The sequence below is a fragment of the Mustela lutreola genome, chromosome 2, assembly GCF_030435805.1.
Source record: "Mustela lutreola isolate mMusLut2 chromosome 2, mMusLut2.pri, whole genome shotgun sequence".
Lineage (NCBI taxonomy): Eukaryota > Metazoa > Chordata > Mammalia > Carnivora > Mustelidae > Mustela > Mustela lutreola.
Genome location: NC_081291.1, coordinates 26,278,859 through 26,291,704, shown reverse-complemented (window position 1 = coordinate 26,291,704; position 12,846 = coordinate 26,278,859). Strand labels below are relative to the sequence as shown.

The following is a 12,846-nucleotide window of genomic DNA, read 5'->3' as shown; positions in this document are numbered from 1 at the left end:
CATTTCTCTGGCTATTTGAGGTCTTATCTGGTTCTGTACAAATTTTAGGACTATTTGTTCCATTTCTTTGAAAAAGTTGAGGATATTTTGATAGGTATTGCATTAAATGTGTAGATTGCTCTAGGTAGTATAGACATTTTATTAATATTTTTTCTTCCAGTCCAGGAGCATGGAACATTTTTCCATTTCTTTGTGTCTTCCTCAATTTCTTTCTTTCTTTCTTTCTTTTTTTTTTTTTTAAAGATTTTATTTATTTGTCAGAGAGAGAGAGAGGGAGAGAGAGCAAGCACAGGCACAGGGCAGACAGAAACAGAGGGAGAAGCAGGCTCCCCGGTGATCAAGGAGCCCGATGCGGGACTCGATCCCAGGATGCTGGGATCATGACCTGAGCCGAAGGCAGCTGCTTAACCAACTGAGCTACTCAGGCGTCCTCTTCCTCAATTTCTTTCATGAGTATTCTATAGTGTTCTGAGTACAGATCCTTTGCCTCTTTGGTTATGTTTATTCCTATGTGTCTTATGGTTTTGGGCACAATTATAAATGGGATCTACTTCTTAATTGATCAATTCTGTCTTGCTGTTGGTGTATAGAAATGCACCTGATTTCTGTGCATTGATTTTATATCCTGACACTTTACTGAATTCCTGTGTGAGTTTTAGCAGTTTTGGAGTGGAGTCTTTTGGGTTTTCTACATAAAGTAGGATATTATCTGCAAGAATGAGAGTTTGACTTCTTCTTTGCTGATTTGGATGCCTTTTATTTCTTTTTGTTGTCTGATTGCTGAGGCTAGGACTTCTAGTACTATGTTGAATAGCAGTGGTGATAGTGGACATCCCATCCCTGCTGTGTTCCTTACTTAAGGGAAAAGCTCTCAATTTTTCCCCATTGAGAATGATACTCACTGTGGGTTTTTCATAGATGGCTTTGATGATATTGAGGTATATACCCTCTAACCCTACACTTTGAAGAGTTTTGATCAAGAAAGGATGCTGTACTTTGTCAAATGATTTTTCAGCATCAACAGAGTGTCATATGGTTCTTGTTCTTTCTTTTATGAATGTATTGTATCACATTGACTGATTTACAGATGTTGAACCAACCTTGCAGCCCAGGAATAAATCCCACATGGTCGTTGGTGAATAATTCTTTTAATGCACTGTTGGATCCTATTGGCTAGTATTTTGGTGAGAATTTTTGCGTCTGTGTTGATCAAGGATATTGGTCTGTAATTCTCCTTTTTGACGGGGTCTTTGGTTTTGGGATCAAGATAATGCTGGCCTCATAAAGTGAATTTGGAAGTTTTCTTTCCATTTCTATTTTTTTGAACAGTTTCAGGAGAATAGGTATTACTTCTTCTTTAAATGTTTGGTAGAATTCCCTTAGCAAGCTGTCTGGCCCTGGGCTCTTGTTTGTTGGGAGATTTTTGATGACTGCTTCAATTTCCTTAGTGGTTGTAGGTCTGTTAAGGTTTTCTTTTCCTTCCTGGTTCAGTTTTGGTAGTTTGTATGTCTCTAGGAATGCATCCATTTCTTCCAGATTGTCAAATTTGCTGGTGTATATTTGCTCATAAAATGTTCTTATAGTTGTTTATATTTCTTTGGTGTTGGTTGTGATCTCTCCTCTTTCATTCATGATTGGGTCCTTTCTCTTTTCTTTTTGATGCATCTGGCCAGGGATGTAGCAATCTTATTGATTCTTTCAAAGAACCAGCTCCTAGTTGCTTTGTTGTTTGATCTGTTCTACTGTTCATTTGGTTTCTGTTTCATTGATTTCTGCTCTGATCTTTATGATTTCTCTTCCTGCTGGGTTTGGGCTTTCTTTGCTGTTCTTTCTCCAGGTCCTTTAGGTTAGGGTTAGGTTGTGTACTTAAGACTTGTCTTATTTCTTGAGAAAGGCTTATATTGCTATATACTTTCCCCTCAGGACTACCTTTACTGTGTCCCAAAGATTTTGAACAGTTGTGTTTTCATTTTCATTTGTTTCCATGAATTTTTAAAATTCTTCTTTAATTTCTTGGTTGACCCATTTATTCTTTAGTAGGATGCTCTTTGCCCTCGTGTATTTGAGTCCTTTCCAACTTTCCTCTTGTGATTGAGTTCCAGTTTCAAAGCATTGTGGCCTGAAAATATGCAAGGAACGATCCAAGTCTTTTGGTACTGGTTGAGACCTGATTTGTGACCCAGTATGTGATCTCTTCTGGTGAATGTTCCATGTGCACTCAAGAAGAATGTGTGTTCTGTTGCTTTAGGATATCTGTAATGTCCATCTGGTCCAGTGTGTCATTTAAAGCCTTTATTTCCTTATTGATCTTTTGCTTTAATGATCTGTCCATTTCAGTGAGGTAGTCTTAAAGTCCCCTACTATTATTGTGTTATTTCGATGTGTTTCTTTGATTTTGTTATTAATTAGTTTATATAATTGGCGGCTCCATGTTAGGGGCATAGATATTTGAAACTTTTAGATCTTCTTGTTGGACAGACCCTTTAAGTATGATGTGGTGTCCTTCCTCATCTCTTATTATAGTCTTTGGCTGAAAATCTAATTTATCTGATATAAGGATTGTCACCCCAGCTTTCTTTTGATATCTAGCGTGGTAAGTTGTTTTCTACACTTTAAATGTGGAGGTGTCTTTGGGTCTAAAATGAGTTTCTTGTAGACAGCATATCGATGGGTGGTCTTTTTTTTTTTAATTTATTTTCAGAGAGAGAGAGGGAGAGAGAAAGCACACAAGTGGCAAGTAGAGGCAGAGAGAGAAGCAGTCTCCCCGCTGAGCAAGGAACCCAAAGCGGGACTCGATCACAGGACTCCAGGACTATGACCCAAGCTGAAGGCAGCGGCTCGACCCACCAAGCCACCCAGGCATCCCTTATTTTTTTTAATCCATTCTGATACTCTGTGTCTTTTGATTGGGGCATTTAGCTCATTACATTCAGAATAACTATTGAAAGATATGAATTTAGTGCCATCGTATTGCCTGTAAGGTGACTGTTAGTGTATATTGTCTCTGTTCCTTTCTGGTCTGTTACTTTTAGGCTCTCTTTTTGCTTAGAGGACCCCTTTCAATATTTCCTGTAGGGCTGGCTTGGTGTTTGCAAATTCTTTAAATTTTTGTTTGTCTGGAAGCTTTTTTTTTTTTTTTTTAAGATTTTTATTTATTTATTTGACAGATCACAAGTAGGCAGAGAGTCAGGCAGAGAGAGAGGAGGAAGCAGGCTCCCTGCTGAGCAGAGAGCCCGATGTGGGGCTCAATCCCAGGACCCTGGGATCATGACCCAAGCCGAAGGCAGAGGTTTTAACCCACTGAGCCACCCAGGCGCCCCTGTCTGGAAGCTTTTTATCTCTCCTTCTATTTTCAGTGACAGCCTAGCTGGATGAAGTGTTCTTGGCCTCATATTTTTCTTGTTTAGTGCTCTGAATATATCATGCCAGTCCTTTCTGGCCTGCCAGGTCTCTGTGAATAGGTCTGCTGCCAGTCTAATATTTCTACCATTGTATGTTTCAGACCTCTTGTCCCAAGCTGCTTTCAGGATTTTCTCTTTGTCACTAAAACTTGTAAGTTTTACTATTTATAATGGGGTATAGACTTATTTTTACTGCTTTTGAGGGGAGTTCTCTGTGCCTCCTGGATTTTGATGCTTGTTCCCTTTGCCATATTAGGGAAATTCTCTGCTATAATTTGATCCAATGTACCTTCTGCCCCTCTTTCTCTTTCTTGTTCTGGGATCCCAATTATTCTAATATCGTTTCATCTTATTGTATCACTTATCTCTTGAATTCTGCCCTCATGATCCAGTCAATGTTTGTATCTATTTTGCTCAGCTTCTTTACTCTCTGTTATTTGGTCTTTTATATCACTCATTCTCTCTTCTGCCTCATTTATCCTAGCAATAAGAGCCTCCATTTTTTATTGCACCTCATTAATAGGTTTTTTATTTCAACTTGATTAAATTTTAGTTATTTCTCCAGAAAGGGATTTTATTTATCCAGAAAGGGATTTTCTAATATCTTCCATGCTTTTTTCAAGTCCAGCTAGCACCTTGATAATCGTCATTCTGAACTCTGGTTCTGACATATTACTAATGTTCATATTGATTAGATCCCTAGGCATTGGTACTGCCTCTTGTTCTTTTTTTTGTGTTGAGTTTTTCTGCCTTTTCATTTTATCCAGATTAGAATAGATGAACGAGAGAACAAAATACTAAAAGGGTAGAAAATACCCCAGAAAAATATATGCTAACCACATCAGAAGAGACCCGAAACTGGGGGGGAAAGCTAGGGGAACCCAGGGGGAGAAGATGGGAGTAAAATTAAAAAAATAAATATATATATCTATATTAGACTGGTGAACAGAACAGAGTGACATACTTGGTTTTGGGTGCATTCTGTTCTCTTAGAAGAAACTACCTCCCAAAATTTAAATAAAGAAAAACATATATATACACAAATATAAGTGTGAACACGATGAAGGGATGAGACCTGACTGAAAAGATGAAGATTAAAAAAGATTCTAAAAAAGGAATTAATAAGATAAGTTGGTTGGAAAAGGAAAAAAAAAAAGAGGAGAGAATATGTTCAGGCTGGAGACTAGAACAAAGCCATGTGTTAGATTTAGGGTATATTTTGATCTATTAGAAGAAATTGAATCCCCAATTTTTTTTTTAAAGTTTTATTTATTTATTTATTTGACAGAGAGAGAGAGAGATCACAAGTAGACAGAGAGGCAGGCAGAGATAGAGGAGGAAGCAGGCTCCCTGCTGAGCAGAGAGCCTGATGTGGGACTCGATCCCAGGACTCTGAGATCATGACCTGAGCCGAAGGCAGTGGTTTAACCCACTGAGCCACCCAGGCGCCCCTGAATCCCAAATTTTTAAAGAAAAAACCTATATATCTAAAAAAATAAGCTAAATACAATGAAGGGATAAAATATGAGTATAACAATGAAAAATTTAAAAGATTTTTTAAAAAGGCATTGATACAATAAAATAGCTAAAAAACATTAAAATAGGAAAGAGGTAAAGTTAAAAAATAGAACAAGAAAAAAAAATTTAAAAAATTTAACATTGAAAGACTAAACAATCATAGGAAAAAAGCCATGAATTCTATGTGTTGCTTTCCCCTAGCTCTGGAGTTCCACAGTTCTCATTGGTAAACTTGGTCTTGGCTGGATGTTCTTTCTGATCTTCTGGGGGAAGGGCTTGTTGTAGTGATTTTCAAGTGTTTTTGCCCATGGCAAAATTGCACCACCTTTGCCAGAGACCATGCTAAGTAATCTGCTCGGGTTCACTCTTGGTAGCTTTTGTTCCCTGAACACTTTCCATACAGTTTTGGAGGATGAGAATGAAAATGGCGACCTCCCAATCTCCAGTCCCATAGGAGCCAAGAGCTCGAGGCCTCACTCCTCCATGTGCCCTCAGAGAAAAGCAGTCAATCCCTCTGGTCTCCCTGGTCTCTGGATACATTCCGTGCTCACATGGCCTGTGACCAAATGTTTCTACCTTTGGTGCCTGGCCCCATTTGGAGTCTTCAAACCCAGAAGATTCCTGCCATGTTTTCCCCGCTGCTCTTCCTGGAGCAATAAGGGGGGAGGTCTCTCCTGATCTGCTACTTGTGGGGTCCCTGCTTGAAGAGCAGTCGCCCAACTGTGCCTCGGGTCATAGTTTAAGGTCATCCCAAGCTGAGAACCCACTCCTCAGCTCCATCTCGGTAGCCAGCTTCCCTGCTCTGATACCTGGGAGATCTGCCACATTCAGACACCCCCAGTCTTTCTGTCCCGTGGATCTGAGACCACACTGCCCCTGCGAGGGCCCCACCCCCTGCTTAGCCTCTGGAGTGATGTCCCTCAGTGGAGTGGACTTCTAAAAGTTCTGATTTTGTGCTCTACTGCTCTCTCACTTGCCAGGAGTTGGCCCCTGCCCCTGTGGTCTATATTCCTATCATTTCAGATTCATTTCTCTGCACATTCTACCTTCTGGAAAGTGGTCAATTTTCTGTTTCTTGAATTGCTGCTCTTCTCTTCTATCTCCTGTTCAGTTTGTAGGTGTTCAGAATGATTTGATAACTATCTAGCTGAACTCCTGGGACCTGATGATATTTCAGTCTCCTACTCCTCTGCCATCTTACTTCCTCCCCTGTTTTTTTTTTTTTTAAGTTCAATTAACCAGTGTATAGTACATCATTAGTTTTTGACGTAATGTTCAATAATTCATTAGTTGATAAAGAACTCTTGAATATCTCTTCTGTAAGTATAGTTGAAAAGATGTTCAAATCGTAATATTTTATTATGATGATGATTATTTAAGTAAACTCTGCCCCCAGTGAGGGGCTTGAATTCATGAGCCCAAGGTCAAGAGTCACATGCTTCACTGACTCATTCGGGCACCTCCAAATTGTAATTTTTTTCCCAAATATTTAATTAATTTATTTATTTGAGAGAGTGAGAAAGAGGTCCAGTATGAGGAGGAGAGGGAGAAGCAGGCTCCTGAAAGCAGGGAGCCTGATGTGGGGCACAATCCCAGGACCCTGGGATCATCACCTGAACCAAGGGCAGATGCTTTAACTGACAGAGCCACCCAGGCACCCCCTGTAATTTTTTTTTAAAGATTTTATTTATTTATTTGACAGAAAGAGAGATCACAAGTGTACGGAGAGGCAGGCAGAGAGAGAGAGATATAGGGAAGCAGGCTCCTTACTGAGTACCGCATCGGGACTCGATCCCAGGACCCTGAGATCATGACCTGAGCCGAAGGCAGTGGCTTAATCCACTGAGACACCCAGGCGCCCCACTCCCTGTAATGTTTTAATAATATATCTTAATGTTGTCTTTAAGAGAGTCAAACATTTTTTATAACTATAAATAGTTTAACTATAAACAATTTTTTAAACTATAATCCAGAATTGATGGAGCCAAAAGAAGTTTAGACCGAACACTGGATAAAAGAATACCTCCAATACCAGAGCCAGATTATCCTCCAACTGTAAGTTTAGGTTATCTTTTTAAAAAGTTTATCCTTACATAATTTTGACTTGTAATTATTTTATGTTGATCACAACATAACTAGTATTATTAGGAGAGTAATACATATACATAATACATACATTTAAATCACTTACAATTTTTTTCTCCCTGATTTAATTATGTCTTATTTGTTTGCTTTTGACAGATGACCAGTGAAATTAAAAAGAAAGGAGTGAGTTCATTTTTTTAATATTCCTTATTTTGAAAATGTTCAAAGAAATTATGACAAAATAGCTTCTTCTAAGTCTACCTGCTAATGACATCCATTCTAGAAGAGGAAGAAATTTAGAAACTGAGATTTTCATTTTCTGTGCCAGAAGGAACAAGCATGTCATGGATGACAATATGGGTTCTAAGAGTTATATTTTTGTTGCCATTTGTTGAGAATTAGTAGTAAATGTTTTAGTTCTTATTTCAGAAACTGGAAAAAAATTTAAACTTGCAATTTTAAAGGAAATACATTTTGCTTTTCACTGTTATAATATTGATATAATAATGCTTGCTTATTGAGATATAATATACTTGCTTATTAGAATCTAGGGTTCTAACCCCATGCTAGGTGCTAGATTTAAAAAAAAAAAAAGGCACTAACTGCATGGATGACAACATGGGGCTGTGGTGTGATTGGTGGGAAGATGATGACACATAACATTTATTTCACAACATAAGGTGTGGAAACCTATGGAGCTCGCTACACAAAAATGAAATTCATGTGGCATGTTCCCAGATGAGGGTACAGCCTTTCCAAGTCTCTTTCAAATTCTCTTTGGGGATAGAGAGCTCTGGTTACATCTCTGTACTGAGGATCTATGGAAGAGCCCAATTTCAGCTACTCCAAGTTTTCTCTTTTTCTTTTCCTTCCTTTCTTTTCTTTTCTCTTCATTTCTTTTCTTTCTATCGGTCTTCCCTCCCTCTCTCCTTCTCTTTCTTTCTATCCTTCTCCCTCCCTCCTCCCCCTCTCCTTCCCTTCCCCTCCCTCTTCCTTCCTTCCTTCCTTCTTTCCTTCCTCTCTCTCTCCCTTCCTCCCTCCCTACCTCCCTCTCCCTTCCTGTCTTCCCCTCCCTCCCTCTCTCCCTTTGTTTCCCCCTCCCTCCCTCCCAACCTTTATGGAGACTTTGTGTTTTGCCTCTTTACTAGATACAACAACTGATACAAAGCATTCAGAAACATTTAACATGAGACTGGGTGAATTGCAAGGCATATTTGTGTGTATGTCCTTAGCATCCTCACTCTTCATCCACAGTTTTTACTTTCTACTGTCTTACAGTCTAAAATAGGTAGCCAGGCATGAAACAGTAATTCACTTCTGAACCCCCTGCTTTCACATTTCTACTTGCAATTTGTGAGTGTTTCTTTCCCATGATCTCATATGTGAGGGTCATATTTTTATTTTCTTTTTATCCGTCTGATAAGTTACAAATGGTATCTCAGGGTAGTTTAAGTATGCTTTCTTTTAATTATGATAGGACTAGGTATTTTTCATTAATTAAGAACCATTTTAAAAAAAAGAGCCATTTTCATAACATTTTTATTGCAGAATGTTGGCTCATATTTTCTTCCCGTTTTTCTCTTGGATTTGGTCTTATTTTCCCGGAAATTAAAATCTGGTAAAATACACACAACATAAAGTTTACCATCTTAACTATTTATTTATTTTATTTTATTTATTTTTTAAAAGATTTTATTTATTTATTTGATAGAGAGAAATCACAAGTAGACAGAGAGGCAGGCAGAGAGAGAGAGAGAGGGAAGCAGGCTCCCTGTTGAGCAGAGAGCCCGATGCGGGACTCGATCCCAGGACCCTGTGATCATGACCTGAGCCGAAGGCAGCGGCTTAACCCACTGAGCCACCCAGGCGCCCCTTAACTATTTTTTAAAAAATATTTTATTTATTTATTTGGTAGAGAGAGAGAGAGAGAGAGAGAGAGGATGCAGAAGCAGGGGGAGGGATTAAGGAAGAGGGTAAGAGATAATCTCAGCAGATTCTGTGCTGAGCTTGATCAATAACCCTGAGATCATGACCTGAGCCAAAACCAAGAGTTGGATGATCAACTGACAAGCCACCCAGACGTCCCCAGCTTAACCATTTTTAAGTGTATGGTTCAGTGGTGTTTTTTCACATAGTTGTGTATCTCCAGAACCTTTCCTCTTGTAAAAGTGAAACTTTGTACTCACTAAACAACTCCACATTTCTCTCTTCCCTCAGGCCCTGGCAACTACCATTCTATTGTCTGTTTCTATGAATCAGACTACCCTAGATACCTCATATAAGTGGAATTATATAATATTTGTTTTTTTCTCATTGGCTTATTTCATTGAGCATAATGTCCTCAAATTTCATCTATCCTTACATTTTTAAACATTCTTTATACTTTGAGATATATGTTGCAAATATTTTGTCCCAGATTGCCAGTTGTCTTTTGGTCATTTTTATTGTGACTTGTTTTGCCATGAAAACATTTTAATTTTTATGTAGTCAGAATTTGTCAGTCATTTTTTCTTTTTTGTATCTGGAACTTAAATAATAGCTAGTAAGTTTTCCTCTACCTTCAATTAGAGCAGAATTTATCCATTTTTTTGTCCTTGTGTAGTTTTTATCATTTAATCAAAATTCCTGATATATTTGGAATTTACTCTTGTGTATGGTGGAAGATATGAATTAAATTTCTCTTTTTCCAAATGGCTAGCCAGTTGTCCAGAAGTATTTTTTAAAATCTTCATCTTTGTTCTGCTGATTTGATATACCACATTTGTCATATGCTATATTTTCCTACATACTGGGCCTATTTCCTGACTTTCTTTTTTTCCCTACTAGTTTGTCTATCCAGGCTCCTGTACCACACTGTTTTAATTAGAGAGACTTTATAATATGTTTTAATGTTTCCTAAGGCTAGTTCTCCCTTGTAGATATTCTTTCTCAGGAATTTCTTGGCTATTATCACATGTTTATTTTTCCACATGAACTTGAGACTCAGTGTGTCTAGTTCTATAAGCATGTATGCAGGTATTTTTCTTGGGGTTACATTAAATTAATTTTGAGACAAACTGAAATTTTCATGTTAAAATAACTTTACCAAGATTACATATTATCTTTCTGTTTGTTCTTGTCTATTTTTGTTGGATTACTTATTGTTATGGGAGAATTTATAAAATTATGCTGCTATTATACCAGAATATATTCTCCAAGAGAGCAGGAGCTTTGTTTTGTTTCCTGGAAGAGTGGATATTTATTGAATTAATATTTGTTGAATGAAGGAATAATAAATTAAACAAAGGGTCTTTGTTTTGCCTTGAGAAAATGGAAAGTATACAGAGAACATTAATTTGGCAAGAATTAATAAAAAATAAAGAGAAATATGAAATAGTTTCTTTGAAAAGCCAGAGCAAAATGTTTTCCTGCCCAGACACCTGACTTCCAGTGAATTTATAGTTTATACATGAGGGCTCCAGAGAGCATGATTTATTCTTTCAGTATGAAAAGCTGAGGGATTGCATTTTGTACCTAGTTCCCTCATCTATATTCATTTACAAAGCCCCTTTTATGAAGTATATGATATGTTACCTGCTAGAAATCCATTTTGGCTGCCACTACGTAGGGTCCAGTGGGAAGAACCTTTAGTCTTGCCACCCTGCCTTCACTTCCTTGGCAGGGCTCTCTCCTCCAGCCCTGACTGCTTTCATCCAGGGTGCAGAGTGGTTGTCATCATAGGTTAGCCATGGAAACATGACATGAAATGCAGGGACACCAGCTTGTGTTGTTGATGTCCATCAGAAGTGGAGGTCCAAATTGCTTAGAGCCCTTTGCCCAACATAAATGTTCTAAATAATCCTTTTCTCCTCTTCCTAATTCCTGTTACTCTCTAGATTTCCCTATTTGAAACCTTTGAGGCTAGGAACTTCTGTTTGTTCTACTACCCCAGGCTCTCCATTCCCTTCAGTCCCCAGGAAACCAGGGTCCTTTCCTGCTTGAGGCTCTGGTTTGCCTAAATCAATTTGTTTTTGTGATTATCTCACACTATCCTGGAGGTAACAAGTTAGTTCTTACTCTATTCTCATGGCTCCCTCCAGATTAAATTGGTTCTGTTCTAGCCCCACCACTTGGGTATGCTGTATTGGAGGCCCTCTCTGTTTCTTCTGGTTTCATTTAGCTGTTACATTTCTGTTCTTATCCACACCCTATAGTCTTTTCTCCTCTTTCTTTTTTCTTAACCATTATTCTGTTCTCCTTTTAAACCACACACATATTGCCCATAAGAAGGTCATATTTTTTCCCTAGATGAGACATTATTTATTTTTTGTATTATAATACTGTATTCCTATTCAGAAAGTCCCAGCAAGCTTGCATGTTAAACTCAGAGTACACTCTTAAATATTAAAGACAACCTAATTCATTTCTATTGTATGTTTAAGATACTGATGGATTTGCATTTATATGTATTTTAATACAGAAAACCTTAGGCTTCAACCCTGGTTTGAGTGAAGGGATTATCACAAGATTAGTTTTCTCAAGTATAACATGCAGATTGGGGAGGGGAACCACCTTGGTAATATTTTAAAATAATCAGTTTGATTAAATATTCTAAAATATTTAATAATATTCACCCATAATTTATTGTGTTGTTTCCTGTCATTCTTGATTGTTTTATCAATTGTGTACCTTTGTGCTAGGGTTCATAGTTGCCAATTTCTGACTGCTTAGTGGATTAATGCTAAATATTTCAATGTTTGAGTGTATAACACATGGGCACACCCAGCTTCCCTAGCCCACTCTTTGCTCCCAATTTCTAATTCTTATTCATTCAATAAATATAAACTGAACACTTAAAAAAAGGCTTCTTTATAGGTCATACTTTTGGGTAAAGGTTTTTTTTTTTTTTTTAAAGATTTTATTTATTTATTTGACAGAGAGAGATCACAAGTAGGCAGAGAGGCAGACAGAGAGAGAGAGAGGAGGAAACAGGCTCCCTGCTGAGCAGAGAGCCCGATGTGGGACTCGATCCCAGGACCCTGAGATCATGACCTGAGCCGAAGGCAGCGGCTTAACCCACTGAGCCACCCAGGCGCCCTGGGTAAAGGTTTTTTATTGGTTTTTATTCTGAAAACATGTTATTTTTTTCAGAATACTTCTATTCTGAAAAAAATGTTGTCTTGAATAGACAGAGCTCAGGAGTTACACTGAAATACTACACCATGAATCTTGGAACACTGAAAAAAAAAATAAAATTAAGATGTTAAAAAAAAGAACACTTAATTTTTTCTTATTATATTCTCAGTTAAACTATATTTATATGAAGCAGTGTGTAGAAAGCAGTCCTATAGTACCTATTCAGCAGGAATGGCTGGATCACATGTTAATGCTGATACCTGAGTCTTTAAAGGAAGGGAAAGAAAGAGAAGAACTCATGAATAGTCTCATAAGTGAGGTGTCAAGTGACTTTGAAAACAGCATGAAGAGGTATCTGGGTAAGTAGCATTTAACACACATCAAGCTTCTTTGACTTTTGTTCTCCACCCCTCCTATTCAAAAGTAGAAATATGAATAATGAATATCTATGTATTTAGCTATATGTATTTCTTAGATATTATTATTATTATTATTATTATTATTTAAGATTTTTATTTATTTATTTGACAGACAGAGATCACAAGTAGGCAGAGAGGCAGGCAGAGAGAGGGGATGCAGGCTCCCTGCTGAGTAGAGAGCCCGATGCAGGGCTCGATCCCAGGACTCTGGGATCATGACCTGAGTCGAAAGCAGAGGCTTTAACCCACTGAGCCACCCAGGTGCCCCCTTAGATATTATTTTAATTTAAAGTTTTATTTTGAGGGGT

General features: G+C 37.9%; 1 protein-coding gene across 4 annotated transcripts in view; it reads left to right on the top strand.

Moving 5' to 3' along the window:
- The window catches only part of DNAH12 (dynein axonemal heavy chain 12), a 221,501-nt gene that overhangs the window by 18,167 nt on the left and 190,488 nt on the right, over window positions 1-12,846 (top strand). For all 4 annotated transcript variants that reach the window (XM_059161254.1, XM_059161256.1, XM_059161257.1 and 1 more), the window contains 3 exons: window positions 6,893-6,974; window positions 7,161-7,187; window positions 12,289-12,478. In XM_059161254.1, coding sequence (XP_059017237.1) covers window positions 6,893-6,974; window positions 7,161-7,187; window positions 12,289-12,478 — 299 coding nt within the window. The remainder of the gene's footprint in view (window positions 1-6,892; window positions 6,975-7,160; window positions 7,188-12,288; window positions 12,479-12,846) is intronic.